This window comes from Phocoena sinus, chromosome 5 (assembly GCF_008692025.1).
Source record: "Phocoena sinus isolate mPhoSin1 chromosome 5, mPhoSin1.pri, whole genome shotgun sequence".
Taxonomy (NCBI): domain Eukaryota; kingdom Metazoa; phylum Chordata; class Mammalia; order Artiodactyla; family Phocoenidae; genus Phocoena; species Phocoena sinus.
In genome coordinates this window covers 91050346-91073659 of record NC_045767.1, presented here as the reverse complement: position 1 = coordinate 91073659, position 23314 = coordinate 91050346, and the positions used below count along the sequence as shown (strand labels likewise).

General features: G+C 40.5%; 1 protein-coding gene across 3 annotated transcripts in view; it reads left to right on the top strand.

Moving 5' to 3' along the window:
- The window catches only part of RASSF6 (Ras association domain family member 6), a 63709-nt gene that overhangs the window by 11342 nt on the left and 29053 nt on the right, over window positions 1–23314 (top strand). For 2 of the 3 annotated variants that reach the window (XM_032631749.1, XM_032631751.1), the window contains exons 2-3: window positions 529–627; window positions 19852–19930. In XM_032631749.1, the coding sequence (XP_032487640.1) occupies window positions 563–627; window positions 19852–19930 (144 nt within the window). In that variant the 5' untranslated portion in view covers window positions 529–562. Of the gene's footprint in view, window positions 1–528; window positions 628–19851; window positions 19931–23314 lie in introns of those variants that run through there. The other variant, XM_032631750.1, reaches the window with a different exon arrangement.

Sequence of the window (23314 nt, the reverse complement as noted above, 5' to 3'; positions counted from 1 at the left end):
AAACCCACTCAAAGTGAGTTGTAGTTAGAACTCTGAACTTATCCTGAAAATTAATTCCCTTTGACATAGGAAAAAAAATCTTTTAAAAGAATCTTAGAACAGACAAATTTATAGACACTCAAACCCTTTTCAAGCTGCGAAAACAATGCTGGAAAGAAAAATAAGAGGAAACCCTAAAGACATTCAGACCTTGCTTCAAATTATTTGTTCCACTACTTACTAAGTGAAATGGAAATAACACCCCTACTTTGCTGGCATGGTCTGAGGAGTAAATGAGATAACATCCATCAAATGGCCCACATTCAGAGTGTAGGATCCAGAGCAGGCACATGGTAAAAAAAAAAAAACTCTCTTTCCTCCCGGCCCCTCCAACCCAACCCTCATGCCCATACAAAAAACACTACTTAAAAATTCTCCCCAAAATATTTTTACACAATAGGGACACAACAAATAATTTCAGTTTAAGGCAGAAACTAATTTATGAATGCATCACAGGAACATATCATTAATATTATTCTAATGTTTTAGGGTAGCCTCAGATGATCTCAGAAAGGGGGAGAAAATGACTATGATGGCTCACCAGTCCTCTTCTTGGATCTTCGTCAATGAGAGGACATTCATTACCAGGTATCTGTACACCTGTATTATATGTTATTCTAGTTATCCGTCATTTGTGGATTACACCTTATGTATATTATGCATTTTGTCATTCTAAGCTTCTTTTTTTTTTTCTTTGCGGTACGGGGGCCTCTCAGTGTTGTGGCCTCTCCCGTTGCGGAGCACAGGCTCCGGACGCACAGGCTCAGCGGCCATGGCTCACGGGCCCAGCCGCTCCGCGGCATGTGGGATCTTCCCAGACCGGGGCACGAACCCGCGTCCCCTGCGTCGGCAGGTGGACTCTCAACCACTGCGCCACCAGGGAAGCCCCCTAAGCTTCATTTTGAAAGTTTTAACTGTATTGGAAAAACTTGGGAAATGGCATCATTACATTTTCTAATTTTTCTCATCTGCTACAAAGAGAGCCCAGTGAATTAAATGTTATAAAAAGTATGAGGCCTTTGTAAAATATTTCAGAAAATATGATATAAAGAGTGCCTAAATTTGGGTCTTCCATAGGTATTATAATAAAGTCTAAATGTGTATCAATAAAAAAAGCGTGATGTATGAACCACAAGATCAATGATATGAATCATCAGTGGAGACACTGAATTAGAAATTGAATAAATACGTTCCTGAAGACTGAAAAGCCATAGCCTATCATGGAACAATGACTCATATTTCATAAATAATGGTCTAATTTCACCAAAAGCTAAATTTCTATTTTAATAGTTGTCACAGTTCTCAGGAACAGCGTTAAGTAAAGGATCCGAGGCTCCTCATAAATAATATATCCAAAGAATTAGCCAGGCTTTCCTGGCCTCTCCTTCCCTCTGTTGCTCCTCAGGACATACTTCATTTTTACTGTTTCCCTCTTGATGTTAGATTATGCAATAGGTGGTCAACAGCTATGGCTATTTTCTTATACACAGCAGATAGCATCTTATGCTAGTTTAGGAATAATAGAGCAGGGATTTGAAAACTATAAGAGTAAAGATAAGAGACGAACCTGGCTGAGCTAGAGCAGAAGCTGAAAAGGGAAAAGACACAAAGGTAAGAAAAAAAACAAGTCGCCCTGGAATGTGATCCATGTCTTACAGGGAAGAGAAACAAAGCCAAATAAATGACAGAGGAAAGTAGTATAAATGATGCAGGATTGCACAATGGGAAAGCAAAAGGAATAAATATGGCCAAAAATGGAATTAAAGCCACAGCTGGAGGATAAGCATGAAATATAAGAGGCGGGAAGAAGGCAGGAAGTAAAAGATAGAGGAGTTATTCATTCCTCAGATACTTATAGACTGCTTCCTAAAAGCAGTTTATACTCCTGTGGACCCTGAGCGTTCAGTAATGAATGAAACAAAACCCTTACCCTCGTGGGGTTGCCTCCTAAAAGAGGGATACAGTCAAAATGTAGGATAAATGTAAAACAAGATGCACTATTAGGTGCTGAAAGATATGAAGAATAAAAATAAAGCTGGAACGGGAGTAATGATTGCGGAGGGTAGAGAGCAGTGAGTTATGATTTCATATAAGATGGCCAAGGAAGGCCTCAGAAAGGAGGTAGCAGTAGGGAAAAGCCTGAAGGAGGGAAGTGAGTGAGCTGTGTGGGTATCTGGCTGGGAGCCTCCCAGGTCCCCTTCCAGGAAAGGGGACACCAAGTTCACAGCCCTGAGGCAGTCACACGCCTGTAAGGGTGCAGGAAGCTGGTATGGGAAAGTGAAATAGGGAGGACAGTAGGAGAAGGTAAGGTCAGAGACAGAATGGGGCCAGAATATGTAAGGCCTCATAGGCCACTGAGACTTCGTCTTTCCCACTTACAAGATGAGAAATCATTGAAGATTATTGAGTACACGAGTGACTGAATCTGTCTGGCTGCTGCTTTAAGAACAGACTGAAGAGGACACAAGGATAGAAGCAGAGAAACTATCGAGGAGCGGATAGTCCAGAGTAGAGATGATGGTGGCTTGGACCGAGGTGGCAGGGGTGGAGGTGGGGAAAAATGCTCAGATTCTGGGTATATTTTGAAGGAAGAAACAATAGGATTTCCTGAAGGATTAGATGTGGGTATGAGGGAAAGAGAAAGATTAAGGATGATTCCAAGGATTTGGGTCAGGAAGAATGGAGTGAATACTTTCTGACATTATAAAGACTACAGGAGGAGCAGGTTTGGGGTAGAAGATCGGGAGTTCAGTCCTAGACAAGTTACATTTGAGACTGACTAATGTCACCAAGGGAATAAGTGTGATAGAGAAGATTCAAGATCCAGGGTTAGAAAAGAGTGAAAGGAAAAGTAGGAAACAACAAGGCGAGCAGTAGTACATTGGATGGAAAGTGGGCAGAAGGAATGTGAACACTGAACAGAGAGGAGGGGCAGTGATAGAGTGGGCAAGTATAGAAAACACCGCTTGGGGGTGTCAAGGTAGCTAAAGTGTTGCTGGGGATACAAGGAGAAGAGGGAAGTTGAGAAAATGGGAAATTGAAATGAAAGGCAGAAATTAATTTTTAAAATAAGTGCAGATGACTGATAATGAAAGTCAGAGAAAGTAACATCCATATGAAACCAAAGGGAAGAGAGATAGAAAGATCCTAGAGAGAAGTAAGAGATGGACATGGTAACAGGATGGACACTGTTGAGAGGACCTGAAAGATGATGGTTTGGGAAGAGAAAAAGATGAAAAAAGCATGTGAGTGATCTGCAGGGGAAGCAGGAGGCAAATGAGATTCAAGATAGAGGGATGATGGAGAAGATGGGAGAGACTGTGAAGAAAAGGGAAGATGCTCACGAGAGAGTGACAGAAAGGGCAGAACAGGGTAAGAGCCCAGCACAGCCCCAAGAAGGTCCTCCTACCACAGTGCCTCCCCCCAGAGAAAATTACAGAAACATTGAACAAAGGTGTGTCCAAAGACAGTAGCCCTGGGTCTACACCAGCGTTCCTTTTTGCGTAAATGCCTTCTGTGGAGTGTAAGTTTAACCAGCCAGGAAAACAAATTTACCACACTGGGAGGGAAGTTTCGAGAAGAAACAGTACACGGCATAAGAGAAGAATGTACGAACCCTTGTACGTATTTTCCTGTTATTCAACTCTGCTTGACTCAGGTCAGCCCATGGAATCCTGATTCTCACCTCCCACCAGCCCCGCCCTCAGTGCATTGCTAAACTACTCCTGGGGCCACCTCTCATTCTGAGGTTGCAATCTTTTCTTTTTCATCTACTTCAGCTACACAGCTGCTCTTCACCTCTTGGATTCCTGAGAAAGCAAGGTCCTTTCTCACCAAAACCTTTAGATTTACCCTTATGATCAGATTAAAAGGCACCCTAAGCAGGCACCCCACAATCCAAATAGCAATTCACAGTCCCCTTCTGCACTCACTGGCATCTCCATGACCTCTCTTCCCCTATAAAACCTCAAGACAAAGGTCAGAGAGAAGTCCCAGTGCCCTCCCTAACTCATGTCTGCTCCGAGGGGTGGTCCTGTTCTTCCCAATCCTGCTATTGGTTCACATGTGTTTCTCTTTATTCTCAGGCCTTGAATCCTCTGTTTCTCTAGAACAGCTTTCTTCCACCTTCATGAAGCTCTTTGTTCTGTTCTTAATTGATTTATGTCGATCTCATTTTGTAGCCATGAGCAGCTGATGGTAACTTCTCGTCCTGGACACTACATTCCTTTTATTCATCTGTGTAATCACAGTATGAAAATCAAGAATTTTCACTGAAATGAACACCTATTCCATACACCGGTGGTTACCAGGTCAACTTCCGTTTCCTTTGTAATATTTTATAGCTTCCCAGTCTCCGTTTCTCACTTTTCCCATGAAATCCTCCCTGAACTGCAGTAAGATTTTAATTAGCCTGTTAATTACTTGTGTGTTTGTTCTTTTAAAATATTTACTTCCTAATTATGAAAGTATGATTATTTTATAAATTATTGTTTTTATATATTTATATTATAAAAGCTGAGAAAATATAGAAACATATAAATTGAAAGAATAAAGTTATCCATAATCTTACTACTCAGAAAATGTACTATTTAATTTTGTCATATGACCCATATTCTAAGGATTTTATTTTATATAGTTGAGATCATTCTATGTCTTGTTTTACACACCTGGCATTATATTACAAATATTTCCCCATACTATTAAAATAATCTTCCTAAAGATGATTTTAATGATACTATATCACTCAACAATATAGAAATGTCATAATATAATTTCTTTAATTTTGACCTTCAAGATGGCTCCAATATTTTGCATACACAAGGACTAGTTCACAGAAGTGTAATTACTGAATCAAAGTATACAAGTAAATCTAATGTTATTGTTACAAATTAGCTTTCTAAAATAGTTTGATGAGCTGTCTCTCCCACCAACAGCTTAAGGCTTCTTGCCTTGTCTTTACTGCCTCATAACAGATGCCTGGTTTCCCAAGGTAGAATGTAAGCCCCTTGAAGGTAAGACCTAAGTATCTTTTGCATCCTCTTTCCCAAGGTGAGGTACCTGGATGGCCTTGATACGTGAGATGATTTTAGGTTAAACATAAATAATTGGTTTTTATTTGAACACTCTTGGAAAGCATTAGAAAAATATAACTAGCACATGAAATCTTTGATTTCACAAACATTACTTCTCAGGACAGATAAAAGCTTGCTTAGTAACCAAGTTACTAAGTAACTTGGTTGGGTTTCTGTCACTCACAACCATGGGTCCTATAACTAATGAAAACACCCATCCTGAACCACATGCTATCAGAACACTCTCACTTTCTAATGTATTATATTTATTTATTTTATTCCCCAAATAAGACTGAAAATTTAAGGGGAGAGGGTAGTGTTTCATATATAATTCTGCAAATATTAATGCGATAAGTAATACATAATTGTTGAATGAATATATAAAAAGAGGAACATCAACTAGAAAAATATTAAGTGATAACAGATTATACTTGGAGTTAGCCAAACTCATAAAAGCAGTACATGAATGATTAGTTTTGAACAGCACATCCAGAGCCCTCAGCCAGACTGTATCAATCACTTTCCCACAAAATAGCCTTGAAGCCAGCACTTTGTAATTTTTTAATCGCTGAAAATATTTTTATACATACATTCTAATCATTTAGAATCTAAGAAGAGAAAGAAAACGAACAAAATTTGAGAACCTATATGCATTCCCATTTTATAACTGGCCTACAATGAAATATGTTAAAATGAAACCACATATTCTGGGGGAGGATATTTCCAAAGTGTCTGCATTTCTAGTGACCCTTATTTTGTGTCATATTTTGAATTGACTGAATTGGGCACTTGCAGTTTATCTTCTATACCACAGATACCCTTTCAGACTCTAGTATCCATGTATTATTGGTATTCCAGGTGGTAAAGTAAAATAATATAGCATTTACGCAAACACTGGACTTGAAGATAGCATTCCTCCAAATGTGGTCCAGGGGCCACCTGCCTTCCGATCAAGATGCTTATTAACAGTGCAGATGTTGCGCTCCCCCTCAGAGCTAATCAGGTGATTCTGAAGTATTACTGGAGTCCAGACACTACTGCTCAGAGGAGGAAAGGCTTAAAGTTTGAGAACTTCTGCCCACCTGAAATAAACAAAATTTCTGGAACTCAGGGAAATCTTTACAAAATAGTCACCAAAAATTATAATGATACCAGTGACTACCTATGATATCCAGCTTGTCATTAAGCCCTCCATTCTTTTTTTTTTTCTTTTTTTTGCGGTACACGGGCCTCTCATTGCTGTGGCCTCTCCCGTTGCGGGGCACAGGCACCGGACGCACAGGCTCAGTGGCCGTGGCTCACGGGCCCAGCCGCTCTGCGGCATGTGGGATCTTCCCGGACCGGGGCATGAACCCGCGTCCCCTGCATCGGCAGGCGGACTCTCAACCACTGCGCCACCAGGGAAGCCCTCCATTCTTCATTTATTCACTTAAGTAGTTATTCAGCTCCCATTCTGTGACAAGCGTTGTTCTGGCAAGACAGAAATCACCAACTTATTAAGCGATATTTATTTTCATGCACAGAAATACATGAAAATGCTGCAAATTAATAGGAAAATAGACCTTCCTTAATGAAAATTTTGCTTTCAGCAAATATATGATCCATGAAAATAAGAGGTATTGATTTAATAGCACAGTAAGCCATATAACATTTATGTCTTACTCCTGGATAAGAATTTTCTGAGTTTAGAAACTTCCCTGAGTGAAGGGTGCTGGCATAAGTTAACTCCATGCTCAAATGATTAAGATTCCAGTTGCTCTTTTCCTTGCCTGGGGTTGTCACTGCTCTGTTGCTTCACACGGTAAATATTCTAAGTGAGCTGAGTATTAAAAAAAAAAAGTGGTTCCCTATGGTTGCTTTCAAAGTGCTTTCACTTCAGGTCTTAGGCTAAAATCAGGGCATTTTAGGGATGAGTAAATGTCAATCCTGAATTTGAAAAAAGAGTTCAAATCCAGTTCTAGAATGTAGATCAGATTTCACTCTCGGAACTTGTTAGATTTTTTTATTCTCCTACTTAGGAACCTAATACAAACCCTTGCAGGCTGCAGCTCTTCCAACAGTGGCCCCAAGGCCCATGTGCATTCCTGTCCTTACTAACTAACTCTAATTAGCATGATGTAATAAACTTGAGCAGAAAGTGCATCACTCCAAACAGTTCCTTTTGCCAAGCATGTTGGCCAGTACCCTTTGCTGAAACAAAGAAAGCAGCCACCTGCACCTCTGAGCACAAACTCAGCACAAAGAGCCAGTGTTCCAGGGGCTGCGTCCTACCTGGCGGGCAGAACCAGAGGGCAGTGTTTGCCCAGGTCCCATGGCCTGGGTCTTCTCTGGATCAAAGGAACTGGCGCAAACACTGCAAGCCTCAGCATGCCCTGCAGGTAGGTGTATAAAGACAGGGCCACACTCTTCTGAAGACCTTTGGACTGTTGTCTTTAATAAAGGATAAGGGAGTCCTCCCTGACATATTTTGATAGGAGTCAGGATTTTAAAATAAGCCAGGGCAAAAAGTTTGAGACATGCGTAGGACCATCTCCTTTAAAAATGAGGAATCTTGGGCTTCCCTGGTGGCACAGTGGTTGAGAGTCCGCCTGCCGATGCAGGGGACGCGGGTTCGTGCCCCGGTCCGGGAAGATCCCACATGCCGCGGAGCGGCTGGGCCCGTGAGCCATGGCCGCTGAGCCTGCGCGTCTGGAGCCTGTGCTCCGCAACGGGAGAGGCCGCGACAGTGAGAGGCCCGCGTATTGCTAAAAAAAAAAAAAAAAAAAAAAAAAAAAAAAAAGAGGAATCTTTTTCTATGTGGGAGTTTTTCTTTTAAATTTATGTAAACATTCCCATTATTCATGTCTGGTGACCTAGTAAAAATTCATTTTATTGTGAGAAATTGGATATCAGAATTTTACATAAAGGTCAGTAATATCACCCCCAGACTAGTGAAAAGGGTCATTAAGCTTTATGTCAGATATTTTTCAATGAATATATATTGTTAACAGTCATTGAGCATACCAATATGACTGCTATTCACAATAAAATGTATCTACTCCACATTTACCTATTTTATCACTTTAGTCCATTAAAAAACAACAAGACCATCTGTCTGCCCAATACACACTGAAAATGTTTCAATAGAAAGTCTGATGAGGTCAAAATTCAAAGACTCTAGAAATAGATGACACAGAGTTTACTTGAATTTCTGGTCCTGTTAGCTATGCTGGTAAAAGACCTTTCCCCTCTAAATGTTGCTCAGCATTCAGTTTCCTATATTTTATTCCCTAAACAAACAATTCCTGAGAGCACACCATTAGCCAGACGCTGACTAGAAGCTGGGGTAGCAATTTTGAGCAAAGACAGACAAGAGCCCTACTCTCATGGAGGCTGTAGTCTGAAGCCACAAATCTCCAACTTGAGCCTTTATCAGAATCTCTGGAGGGCTTGGTAAAATAAAGATTGCTGGGCCCCATTCCCAGAGTTTCTTATTCAGCAGGTCTGGAGTAGAGTGAGCACTTGTACATATAAGTTCCCAGGTGGTACAGATGCTACTGCTCTGGAAATCACAGTGAGACCACAGCTCTAAAAGCCTGGTAACAAAATGAGGTCAGTGTTCAGAATGAAAAGAACCAAGTTCTACGAGAAAATAAGGATCTAGCCTAAGCAGGGAAGTCCAGAGATCTGAAGGTGATGCAAGCTAACAAGGTTAAGAGAGTCAGCAGGAGAGCACTCCTGACACAGGGAGCCAGCCTGACATCTTCACAGCCAGAGGGAGACCAGAGTTCCAGCCAGTGAAAGTTCCCAGAATGGTTGAGGTGCAGGACACAGGAAAAAGCATCTCTGGGGCTTCCCTGGTGGCGCAATGGTTGAGAATCTGTCTGCTAATCCAGGGGGCACGGGTTCGAGCCCTGATCTGGGAGGATCCCACATGCCGCGGAGCAACTAGGCCCGTGAGCCACAACTACTGAGCCTGCGCGTCTGGAGCCTGTGCTCCACAACAAGAGAGGCCGCGATAGTGAGAGGCCCGCGCACCGCGATGAAGAGTGGCCCCCACTTGCCACAACTAGAGAAAGCCCTCGCACAGAAACGAAGACCCAACACAGCAAAAATAAATAAATAAATTACTAAACTCCTACACCCAACATCTTCTTAAAAAAAAAAAAAAAAGCATCTCTGTAAAAGAGGTTAAAGAGGAAGAGAGACCAAGCAGGACTTTACCTGCTGTGATAAGGATTTGGGGCTTTTATACCAAGAGCAGTAGAGAGACATTTAAGGATATTAACCAAAGCAGATGATATGCTTATGTATGTTCTACATACTCTGGACACAGTGTGAAGAGTAGATGGAGGATGCCCAGAATAGAAACAAGGAGGCCCCTTAATATACTTTTTCCAATGTAAAGAGAATCAGTGGTCAAAGTCATGGCAGCATTACAGAAGAGCACCATAAAAGCCTGTAAGGAAAGCCCTGTCTGTAGTTCACACTCACATAGATGACTCCGAGGATCACTGACCACCTGCTGTGTTTCTAGACACTCTTAGTAACAATCCTGATGGTCCAAGTGGCTGAAAGGCATATCAGTCTGAAAGGCTTAACAGAATAGTTTCCCCATCTCAAGGGAACAAGGGGCATCAGACTGTGATGTCAAGGTAATCACCCTCAACCAGCACAAAATTTCCCAGCTGTTCATACACAAAGCGTGTTCTTTTACCGTCAACCTGCATCTGCTCCAATCATGACGCGTGCTGTGTGACACATCTCTGTTTACTTTTTAACTGGCTTTAAAAAAAAAAATCTATAGGGCACGTATTAGAGAGACCTAAAAGTTTAAATCATGGAAAAATGAGAAGCAAGATCCTAAACGGAAGCTAGAAACCACGTAATTGTTTCATTTCCTCATTTTACTACAACCAGCCCCACAGCAAGTCCCATCAACTCCACCTGCAACATACAACCACTTCTCACCCACTCTAGTCCAAGTCACCACTATCTCTTGCCTGGACAACTATTACTTGCCTCCTAATTGGGCTGCCAGCTTCCATTCCCTGTCCCCGTAATCCATCCTCCCCGAGCAGCCAGAACGTCTCTTTTCAATGTCGTCACGGCGTCCTGCTTAAACCCTTCAAAGCTTCCTATTGCAGACTCCTTACCATAAGGAGTCTCTCTAAGGCCCAATGCGATCTGGCCTGGAGAACCTTTAGAACCTCATCTTGAGCCATTCTTCCCCTTGTTTTTTCTCCTTTAAACATGTCAAGCTTAGTGCTGCACACAAGATGTGGCACCGACATCTCTTGCTCAGGACACTTTCTTGACTCTGCAGCAGGGCTATAGCTCCTTCCCATTATTCAGGTGTCAGTTTAATATTTCAGGCCTCCTGATCACATTCTCTAAAATGCCCTCTTTCATCTGCTACATCACAGGATGATGTTTCATTGTTATTATGGCACTTACCCCTATGTAAAATCAACATATTTCTTTATTTGCTCTTTTGTTTTGTTTTGTTTTTTTCTATCTTCTTCCTCCAGAAAGCAACTCCCATCACTGCACGGGCCCCATTGGTTTTAAATATTGCAGTCTCCCCAGCATCTATTACATTGTCTATTACACAGTAATCCCTCAATAAACTTTTGTTGATGATGAGTGAGTATGGGAGTATTAGCATCAAGGAACTAAATCAGGACTTTAGTATTTTGGCTTGACATATGTTACCCTTAAATACTGTTTCATACCTAGTGGCAAGGTGATTGTATCAGGGCTTCTCTCCATTTTAACATACATGCAAATTTCCTGGGGATCTCGGTTAAAATACAGATTCTGATTTCTAACAAGATGCCTCCCAAGTACTCAGACAATATTTGGATAGGAGTCACCCTTGAATCCCGCGATAGAACAATGACCTCCTAAAGATGTCTACTTCCTAATCCCCTGAACCTGTGAATATTTTACATTACGTCGCAAAAGGGAATTAAGGTTGCAGATGGAATTAAGGATGCTAATCCGTTAGCATCCCTTAAATTTGGGAGATTATCCAGATGGGCCCAATGTTATCATAAGGGCCCTTATGTGGGAGGGTAGGAGAACTATGTGAAAAGATTCCATGTCAGAGTGATGGAGTGGGAAGGATTGTATAGCCACTGCTGGCTTTGAAGATGGAAAAGGGAGCCGGAAGCCAAGGAATGTGGGTAGGCTGTGGAAAGTGGAGAAAGCAAGGAAATGTATTCTCCCCTAGAGCCTTCAGAAGTACAGCCTTGCTGATACCTTGGTTATAGCCAGTGAGACCTGTATTTGACCTGTACAACTGTAAGATAATGTTTATGTTGTTTAAAGCCACTAGGTTTGTAGTAATTTGTTACAGCAGCAATAAGAAATTAGAACAAACCGCCTCCTAAAGAATGTCTGCAAGGACAGTGTTCTCTGGCCTCTTACTTCAGTAACAGAGGAGGAAAGGGCAGAAGTGTTAGCAGGCTGGTTATATGTAACTATTTTAGTTTCAGTTGGAATGTCCGCCTGTTTCAAACTGCAACCTGCCAGTTGATAGACTTCCCTTCCCCTAAAAGAATAATATCACCATGATTCTCAGCATCCTGAGATCTAAAAGATCTCAAGAGTGTGGTCTCTGGGACTTCCCTGGTGGTGCAGTGGTTGAGAGTCTGCCTGCCAATGCAGGGGACGCGGGTTCGTGCCCCAGTCCGGGAAGATCCCACATGCTGCGGAGCGGCTGGGCCCATGAGCCTAGGCCGCTGAGCCTGCGCGTCCGGAGCCTGTGCTCCGCAACGGGAGAGGCCACGGCAGTGAGAGGCCCGCGTACCGCAAAGAATAAAACGAAAAAAAAAAGGGTGGTCTCTGGACTAGCAGTACCAGAATCACCTAGGAACACGTTAAACATGCAAATTCTCAGGACCCACACCAGACATAACTCAATAAGAAACTTTGGAGGTGCCCGTCATGATCTGTTTCAACAAGCCCTTCAGGTCGGGTTTTAGAACCATTTATCTAATATAGCACATCTACCACTGTGTTTCATATTGTCCACACATTCAGGGCACATAATTTTTCTGTAGTTTTCTAACAGCTTTTTCTTGGGCACTAAATATTTCTTTGTTCTCTCCAAAACCATCAGCTACAACAAGAAACAGACTATTCCATCAAAGTGGAGGTAGTTTCAAGTCCCTACTTTGGATTAGAATAGACTATGAAAATCAGTACTAATTTGCAAATAGTGTCAGGGCTGCGAGCCAGAGACCATACTTCTCTGTGTTTCAGGCCAGAAAAGGAGATTGTAGAACACAGACTTCCCTCATTCTTTCTTCCCTGTCCACAAACCCCTTGGGCTGCCCTTAGGAAGTCAGCTGCATGTGATAACAGAAACCAAGGTCTGATGCGGAAGCTGCTCATTGCAGCCGCCAACTGGAATAATAGACTGTGAATTTTTTAAAAATCTTTTTCATAAAAATCTTCAGAAGCCAAACCATAGAGGGGAAGAGAGTAGATAAGTGTCTTCCTTTATCTGAGGTTGTTAGAAAACAAGCTAGTGTGTTAAAATATAAAATCTGATAGTTACGCTTAGAAAGGAATTCTCTTCAAAATCAGATACCAGTTCTAAAGCACATTCCTGTCTTCTTCAGAAGCACAAGCATTTTAATAAATGATACAATCCTTCTTTGCCTCTCCCTTTTTAGACCCTCTTCCATGTCTTACCAACATCTAGTGACTTTGTTCTGAGTAGCTACAGCTCCTCTCTTAAACAGTGGAGTTTTCATAATCAAGAAAACATTTGGGGGGTTTTTGTTTTCTATCAACCAACTAGCCATCAGTCACTTCAAATTTCTTTTTAATATTGTGAAATTATATCTTAATATTTAATCCTTTTGCTCTTATCTGAGTTCTAGGTGTTAAGGACCTGAGAGAAGTTGATAGATCTATTCATCAGTAGCTCCAGGGCCATTGTTTACAGGGGTAATCTTAAAAAGATGTATACCTCAGAAAATACAAAAGTCACAAAATGGCCGAAAGCAGCCAGAGGGTGGGAGGTGAGACAAGTCTAGTTATATTACCTTATTGATTAGATGACTAATGGATTTCAGGAAACTCCCAGGTCCTTTTTATTATCAATTGTCAGCACTGACAGAGACTTAGGGTCTAGAATAGAACTGCTTGGAAGAAAAAGGTAAACAAATCACAGGCACCATCATCCTAACCACCAGCAATAATTAATGATACTTGAGCAGAGTTGCTAAAGATGTTCAAAACCCTTCCTTTTCAAAAAGGGCAGCCCTTTGAAGGAGGTCGGGAGAGTTAAACAAATTCAAGGCTCCCTGATCATTTTAGGTTTTGCATTTTTGCTTCAATCGAGATAGCCCTTCCCTTCCCAGCTTCTCAGTATTCAAACTGTGGAACCCAATCCCTTCATTTGCAATGGAAATGAATAACCTACTTTGCTAGCTGAAGAAAGTCTCTAAGCAAAGGTTGAAAAGCAGTCTTCTTTCCTCATCGTTTGAGCCAGGAGATGAGGCCAAAGACAAAAAGAAATGGAGCCGTAGCCACTTATGAAAGAGGGGCGGCAGGAGTTTGCAATTTGAATTCCAGGATCCAAGTTGACAGTAACGAAGGATAACGTGGGTTAAGAGAATTCTGCTACTGCTTGCAGACATCAGTAATATGGAATGATGGTTTGTCTTGGCAAAGAGCTTAATGATAAGGCTTTACTCATTCTTTTGTCCGCATATTTCCTGGTTCCCCTTTCCAAAAACATACAGAAGTTCATATTACATGTTTATGGAAGAAAAATTATGAAAACATTATGACTGTATTATGCACTTACTATATAGAGTTTGAAAAGTATACAGAACTACAACACATAAAATAAAAAATCACAACCGTAATTCCCAGAAAATGATCAATTTGCTATCTTTACATGTTAATATGTTTTTTGTAAAAATAACTCTGAGTTAACTTTTAAATTCAGTTTTTTGAACCTGACATTAAATAGTTAATCTCATTGCTAAAATGTAACATTATGAACAAAATTGGGAGGGGTGACTGTATAAGAGAGCAAGCTAGCATTTTTATTCTGCCTCAATTTCTCATCTTTTTGAAAAGACTCTTTCGAATGTTTCAGGTTCCTGCTCTTAAACATGGCAATACACACAGCAGAATGCTGTCTCTAGTGCTGCTGTCACTATCTGGTTCCATGGCTGCCTGGCTGGGAGCCTGAACATTTTTCAGCAAGTCTCCAAGAGGCAGAAATAACACAAACTCAGGAAGCACAGCCATGGCCAAATTTGCCTTTGGTGACTACATTGGGCTGTATTTTCCACTGAAGTTTATTTTGTGTCATGTGGCAATCTCTGAAGCTTGTGTTGGGCTACAGCATACAACAGTATTTCTGGTTTGCCTTTGTCCAAATTTTAAGAATCACTTAGTAAAGAATGAGACGGGGTTTTCTGGTTTCCACGAAAAGGATTAGATAGCCACTGAATTATGCTGTAAATCATTACTAAAATGAGGGAGAACTCTTACTACAACTAAAATTTGACATTCATTCTGTCTATGGATGCAGGCATAACTCATTTCCACTCATCATGCTGTCCAATATGTCAGTGCATATTACAGTTTATAAAATTAAATACAAAGTGTTTCTTCCGGCCAAATAGCGTGATAAGATTGAGGAACTCCTCTCTTGCTCAGCCCATTATTCATGACAAACGTCAGAATGTGGGTAATTCCCATCTGCTGAGCAGATGCAATTCAGACCACAAGTGCAAAGTACACCTAAGCATTTTACAGTCAACTCTGGATCCACTTTTACTCATTAAAACTGAGCTGGGAGCCTTACAGGAACAGGGAACCTTTAAAGGAGCAGGAACCCTGGCATCATTCCCCTACACCTGTCGCCCCCCCCATGTTAAGTCTTTCCCTGGTTAGCACTCACCCAGGAGCTGTAATGACTAATTCTGGGTGTCCATCTGCATCTATCAGGGTCCCCTCTCTGTACTGTCAGTGCACAGTTCCAGCTTCTGTCCCGGCGAAGCTTAAGAGTCTATGTGTTCGTTTAGTTAGAAGTCCAGTTTTCACGGAAGTTTGCTATTCCTTAGTTTTATAAAAACACTATTCATGTTATATATTATGTGATAATGTTTTTTTTTAAATCCTTACGATATATTATGATACAGTATTTCATGTTCGAGAAAACCAAGCTCTCCTTAAAAAATCAATTTACGTATCACACGTAAAGTATTGATATACAGGCTGTTTGTACCAGGCCGACTTCTTGGGTGTCCCTGTGGCTTCTAGAAAAATTTGTAAACTGAGAAGACTGGATATGGAATTCATTTCTTATCCCACTTTGTAGCTTTGTTAGGGCAGCTGAACAGTTGTCTGGTCTAGGCTGGCGGGGGACTCTTTGGAGCTGAGAGGGAAAAGTACACAGATGATTTTTTTCCTTTTTTATGAGATAGGGAGGTCCATAGGTAACATTTAAGTTAAATTCTAAAAAATACATTATAATTAGCACTGACAAGTCACCATGTATATTAAATCAGTCTTCCCTTTCCTGACTAGGGGCTGCCTAGATAACACTTTAGTGGTGGCCTTTGGATCTCCTAAACCAAATAATCCCTATACTCATTTTAGGTCTCTTCTAGGCTTTAGATTCTTCTGTACATGAGGGACATTTGATCACCTTTCCACAGAACATAGCCTTGGCTCTCTACCCCAATACCATTGCGGTTGTTCCACTCATCTTGCTGCCTCCGTGTTGTTTTGTCCTGAAATCTGTCTTCCATAAGCTCCCTAGTGGCCCTTAGAAGCATCATACCTTACACTTGCCTGCAACCTCCAGTAAGTGCCCATTGCCTGCAGGGTGAATTTTAAGCTTCTTAAAATGGTTCACAAGGTTCCTGCCTGCTTCTTCATCACTCACCATTCCCCATTTTACATGTTCTACTCTTAGAGTCCCAACTCTTTGAGCTTTTGCCACAAAAACTACAGAAATATCTAGAATGTCCTTGTTAATATTTTCTTTGCCTGGTAAGCTTCTCACACCCTTCTTGCTTAATCCTTTCCCTCCAGAGTGCACACTAGGCAGCATCTATTCCCTCAAGCTCTCACCCACCTCAGTGTATGGCTGAGGCCTCTTTATTGTGATCACACAGCAAACCATTAGGACAGGTCTTCTGTTAGAGGACAAAATTTGAATCAGTCAGCAGATAAGAGATAATCAACTTGACAATAACTTCTTCAGCTCTTTGTGCCCTTAATGCCAACAAGTCGAGTTAGAATGTTGCAGGCTACACTTTATCCTCGTGTTGTATTAACCCATTGCTTCAACAGGTGCATAGACTAATCATCTCCAAAATTTCCTCTGGTAAAGTGCATACGATTAAAATGTGATGAAGTTTTAATATTTGGAATGCATACACCATTACTGTCGTTGTTCACCTAACTTCCGGATTTTCTTTTCTAGTTCCTCACTTTATTGTACCATTAACTTACCTAATTTTATCCCAACACTATTTTACTGAACTATTTTCTTCTTCCACATGCCAAAATCCTTCAGAGTTTCACTGATAGTCAGAAAGATCCTGCCTGTGGTGAGAAAAATATGGAAGATTTCTGTGGTATTTAGTTACCCTGTGTTACACATGGTTTATAGGTTGGCCAGCTACCTCTGTAAAGAGTCAGATAATAAATATTTTAGGCTTTGTAGGCCACTTGGTTTGTATCACAGCTACTCACCTCTGCAGTTATAGAAATAAAGCAGCTATAGACAATAGGCAAACAAAGTAGTGTGGCTGTATTCCAATAAAACTTTATTTGCAAAAGCAGGTGGCCTGGGACCACAGTTCGCTGACTCCCTGGGTCATTTGGAGACTTATTTCTGTGCAGAAAGATTTAGTCAGGTTTTTTCAGATACAGAAACATTTTCCAAGTAGCTTGTTCCCAGAGAATAATCTTTCTAATCAAACATGGTACTGAGGTAAATACTTTGAAGGATACTTGTACCATACCTTAACATGCAGTTTTATCAGAAACAGAAGCTAAGGGAATAAGGTTATGTAAAGATTCATTTACTTTAATAACAACTCTCACAGCTCAGCATATCAGGAGTTGCATCCCAAGTGAACCGGAAATGTCTGTATGCTGCCCTGGTGCCCAGTAATGAGAGCTATAAAAGTGTTCATGCTCTTTACCAGTATGTTAATTTTAAGGAACTATTCCACAGCAATGACTCCAATGAAACAAAATCCCTTGTGTGCCCGATGATCTTTAGAACAGAAATATTCATCAACACTAAAATTCTAAAGTAAGCCAGCTGGGAAACAGAAAAATAACATGGAGGAATTCTGTAGAATTTTTTTACGTGGTGTTTGTGTGGAGTGTACTGATCCTTGGAAATGTGCGCATTAAAAATTACAAGGGAGAAAAGTCAAGTGGAAAGTATGTTTACCTGATCTCAAACATAAAAATGAATATACATGAACTCTATCATTCATTATTCATTAAATGCTTATTGAATAAGCACCCACTATGAGCAAAGCTCTGCTCTAAGCACTGGGAAGACAGCAATAAATAAAACAGACCAAAATTCCTGCCCTCACGGAGCCAAGTATTCTTATGGGAGGGAGACAGGTATTGAAGATCAAAGGGATTTTAGCAATTACTATATCTGGAAGTTTAATATCATGAGATGCCTCCCCCGTAAAGCAACTTATATAAAAAAACTTTCCACCTGTTGATATGTTTGGTTTTATTTTAGGAATAAGACTTCTTCTGATCATTTCATTCAACCAGTGTTTGTTGAGTTCTTACTATGTGCCGTGCTCTCTTCCAGGCACATGAAACATAGTGTGAACGAAACATGGAAGCAAGCCTAGTCTCTTGGAGCTACAGTCTAGTGAAGGAGACAGAATATAAGATAAATAAATAAAATATATTCAAGGTTAGATGGTGACCAAGGGGCAGAGGTAAGGAGGAAAGCAGGATACGAATGTTGGGAGAAGGCAAACTTTCAGATTTGGTTGTCAAGAAGGACTCCTTGAGCAGGTGACTTTGGAGTAAATGCCTAAAAAAAAAATGAATGCACTAACAGTGTGATGGCGTGGGAGAGGTCATTCTGGGCAGAGGGAACAACATGTATAAAGGCCCTGGGGTGAGAATGTACCTGGAGTACTCAAGGAACATCAAGGAGGCCAGCGGCTAGAGTTCAGTGAGTGAAGGAAAGAGAAGTAGAAATGTGATGGAAGGTGTAAAAGGGATCAGATCACAACTGGCCTTTGAAGTCATTGGAAGGATATTGGTTTTTATTCTAATGATGAGAAGATATTGAAGAGCTTTGAGCAAAGGAGAGAGGTGATCAGGTTTGTTTTAAAATAACTCCTGCTGTTGAGAATAGACAACAAATACAGGGAGGCTTTTAGGAGACTGTTGCCATAACTCAGGTGAGAGAAGATAGCTTGGACCAGCAGGGTGAGTGACAGCAGCATCTTGAGCTGTGGTAGCACAAGGGGAGGATGGAGGTGTGGCAGGAACCAGCATTCCCATTGCCAGAGCCCACCTGCCACAGAGGGTGAGATGCCTAGGAGCAACAACTATTCCTGAACTGTTGCTGTATCTCCAGTGGAAAGCATAAAGTCAGGCACATGCTAGGTGCTTAAATTAGGTTGATTAAATGTTGTAAAACAAAAGAGGAATGTGAAACGAAATCTGTTTTACAGCTGTCTCCTGCTACAGAACACTCTCCTCACCACTTTGTCTGCAGTCATTTTCCATTCTTTGGTTATTTATTTATTCTCTTATGAAAATATTTTAATTGTTAACTGTCAAAATAAAACTAACTCAAAATTTTATAAAACGACAACCCCGGGAAGAACTTGACAACAGAGAGGACAGTAGAAAAAATTTTTAAATCATCTCAAATCCTACCACCCACTAGAAGTATTTTGATATATATACTCCAGAATTTTTTTTTTTTTTTTTTTTTTTTTTTTTTGGCTGCACTACACAGCTTGTGGGTCTTAGTTCCCTGAACAGCGATCAAAACTGGGCCCTTGGCCATGAAAGCCTGGAGTCCTAACCACTGGACAGCCAGGGAATTCCCTTTTACTCCAGAATTTTAAACAAAGAATATTTTTAAATGTCAGTTTGTTACTGTCAGATAAAAAGAACCTATACTTACACCATATGGAAAATAACTCCTTCCTTGTTTATCAGGAAAGTCTTTCAAAATAGTACATAAATTAGCTATTACACATTGTATATGCAAAACTATGTGTTTATATATAGGATTAACCCACTCCACCCCCCGCAGGGAAGGCAAAGCTTTCATCAGGGTTTCAAAAGATACTGTGACTTAAATGGGTTGAGAACCACTGCTTTAGATTATAAATTCAATTCAAAGAGCTCTTTGCAGCCAGTCATTTCTTCATTATGGAAAATTTTGAAGGACTTTTTAAAAATCAAATTCAACTTTGAAATTATTAACACACATCTTCACTAAGGGAAAGTAACCACCTAAGACCAGATTTTATTTGTTTTACTTTGATGATTTATTTATGAATTAACACCTTCAACATTTGTTGATGTCCTAAGAAGGCTTCAGTTTTCAATGACCTATATTAAAATGACAGAATAGTAAAGGTTCCATTGAACCATTTTTTCCTATCTCATATCTTTTTGAACTGAAGGCACCATTATTGCCTTCTACCATTAAAAAGCCTAAGACTGATTGTAACTGAATGTAATATTGTTTTTTTAGGGAACAACTTAATTCTTTATTGAAGACCTATAACATCTTTTATAGGAACCAGAAAAATCTGCATATTTTATATGGACAGGTAAGCCCGTCAAAGAAATGCAGTACAGTTTAATTCACAGGAGAAAAAAAATCCATAAAAGTACAGAGAAGTCAGGATAAGTTGGAGTCCATAAGGCAAAACGTCTGGGAGAAGCAGGTGAATCTTTAACTTGATCAGGATTTTTCAGTTTTAGACTATATTGCAAAATCCTAGTCCTGAAACCTGTGACTTTCCAAGTATTTTTTTAGAACGGGAAAACGTTTAAAACAACTTTAATGACATATTTGCTTTCTACTTTAAAAACAGAGTATGAACATCTTTGGAACAGCAATTCCATTAAAAATCTATCCTAGTAACAATTCAGCAAGCATTTTTAAGGTTGCAACTGGCAAGCTACTGTACAAAGTGGCCTTAGATTGGTTTTTTAATGCCTCATCCTCCACAGGTCTTCCTACTCAGTCTTGTATTCTAATGAGACTCACTTCACATCTTTACAATATCTTCCTGGTCCTAGGGAACATTAGAACTTTCTACCTACGTTTCAGATCTTCAAATGTGTACAACATTGACTTTAGGCCACCATTGGCTTAAATCTGCAATTGGAACAGAAGGAAATTTATAAACCTCTCTGGCCTTTACTAGTGAGCTTAAATGATTTAGTTTGATTGGACATTTCAGTTACCTTCCCAAATGTAATTTCCTACAGAAGTAGGAAATAACTAATCCCTTTATAAAGAAATGGGCCTAAATTTTTTAAATGGCCTAATTTTAAATTATTTCAATATTATCCTGTATCTTAGATCTCTCATATAGGTAACTGTAAAAATATAAAATTTAAGAAAAGATCAAAACTTTAAGAAAATGATTTCATATTTTAATTCGGTTGTTTCCATAGAATTCATGATATTAAGAAGTTCATTTCCTTTAGGAAAATGTTTGAATTTTGATGTGACAAGCATATAAGTTGAGGCATGTCATTTCCTATGCTGTGAATCAGTGCTCAATCTGCAAAAGTCATTTGATTTTTTAGAATAAAGTGTCCTGTCTTACATAATTTTTTAAAACTGTATGAAGTAAAGTATACAGTGAGAATATCAGATTGCTTAATCTTTCCATCTTTACTCACCATCAATAAAGTTAGAATCCGGAATTTTGCAAGTCTCTGACTTAGTTACAATGATGGGCACTGTTAAAAGGGGCAGTCCATGGAGAATAGCATGTAGCTTTCTAAATCTCTGATTAATTAACTTAGTGAATATTTATTGTATACAACACAGCAGACATTGTTCTAAAAGCTAGAGACATAGCAATGAAGAAACTAGACAATGTCCTGCCTTCATGCTTGCTTACATTTTAGTAGTCAGAAAAGAAACAAAAAAGTAAACTGTGTATCCAATGGCAATAAAGGCTGGAGAGGGACTTCGCTTGTGACACAGTGGTTAAGAGTCCGCCTGTCAATGCAGGGGACACGGGCTCGAGCCCTGGTCTGGGAAGATCCCACATGCTGCGGAGCGACTAAGCCTGTGCGACACAACTACTGAGTTGTCTACTGCAGCTACGTGCTGCAGCTACTGAAGCCTGCGCACCTAGAGCCCGTGCTCTGCGACAAGAGAAGCCACCGCAATGAGAAGCCCGCACACCGCAACAAAGAGTAGCCCCTGCTTGCCGCAGCCAAGACCCAATGCAGCCAAAAAAAGAAAGGCTGTGGAGAATAACAAAGCAGGGAAGAGGGCTCAGGAATCTAAGTGGATGAGGAAAGAGGAACATTTGACCAAAGACTGAAAGATGTCAGGGAGCAAACCTTGTAGAAGTCTGTGGGACACAGACATATCCAGCAGCCCAATAAAGGTCCTGAGCCTGGCTGGTGTAACTGAGGTACGGTGGTACGGTGAGGTACGGTGGGGAAGCCAGTGCAGCAGGAACCTTGTGGGAATGGGATAGTAGAGAACAAGGAAGCTATAGAGAGAACTGAGAAGGGGAGGGCACCAGAGCATGTAGGGTCTTATAGATCATTGTGAAGACTTCAGCTTGTACTTGGAATGAGATGGAAAGCCACTGAGGAGTTGTGATATTATCTAAAGATTCATTTTAAAAGGACCTCTCTAACCGGGGGCAAGGTGGGGGAGGGTTAGTTAGGGCGTTTGGGATTGACATGTACACACTGCTGTATTTAAAGTGGATAACCAACAAGGACCTACTGTACAGCACAGGGAACCTGCTCAATATTATGTAACAATCTAATGGGAAATCTAAATGGGAAACAATCTAAATGGGAAAAGAATTTGAAAAAGAATAGATACATATATATGTATAGCTGAATCACTTTGCTGTACACCCGAACCTAACACAACATTGTTAATCAACTATACTCTAATATAAAATAAAAAGTTAAAAAAGTAAAAAATAAAACAATCTCTCTAGCTACTAGGAATACATAGAGGGGCAAGAGAAGAATGAGGTAGACCCCAAAGAAACTATTGCGATAATCAGGCAAACAATGACAGAGGCATAAACTAGAATTGTGGTAGTACCCATGGTGAGTATAGCCATATTGGGGATATATTTTTAAGGTAAAGCTAATGGGATTTGCTAACGTATCGGATTTTGAGAGGTTAAGTATGAAAGAAAGATTAATGGTGACTTTAAAAATGTTGACCTGAACAACTGGAAAGATGGGGGTTCTATTTACCAAGATGGGGAAGACTGGGAAAGGAAAATATTTACAGGAAGAAAGATCAAAAGTTAATTAGGAATGTATTAAATTTGATGTCAAGTTTGACAACTGAAGTTTAGGGGAAGGTTTGGGCTGTATATCTAAAGTTGGGAGCTATTAGTTTAGAGATGGTACATAAGGATCATTGAGATCACCAAGGGTATTGGTGTAGATCCAGAAGAGAAAAGGCCTGAAGATTGAGACAATGAGATTAGATAAGTATAAACAAGGCTTCGGGGATAATTTATTTAGTTAATTTCAAAAGGGATGATTTATTTTTTTAAATTAAATTTATTTATGGCTGCACTGGGTCTTCGTTGCTGCACACGGGCTTTCTCTAGTTGCGGCGAACGGGGGCTACTCTTTGTTGCGGTGTGCAGGCTTCTCACTGTAGTGGCTTCTCTTGTGGAGCATGGGCTCTAGGTGCACAGGCTTCAGTAGTTGTGGTGCGCAGGCTCAGTAGTTGTGGCTTACGGGCTCTAGAGCACAGGCTCAGTAATTGCGGCACACAGGCCTCGTTGCTCCATGGTATGTGGATTCCTCCCGGACCAGGGCTTGAACCCGTGTCCCCTGCATTGGCAGGCGGATTCTCAACCTCTGCGCCACCAGGGAAGTCCTAGAGATGGTTTCTGAAATTAAAAAATATTCTGATATTCCTTACATGAGTAAACCTCATTTTCTGATAATAGTTGGAGTATTTCTTCTTGAAA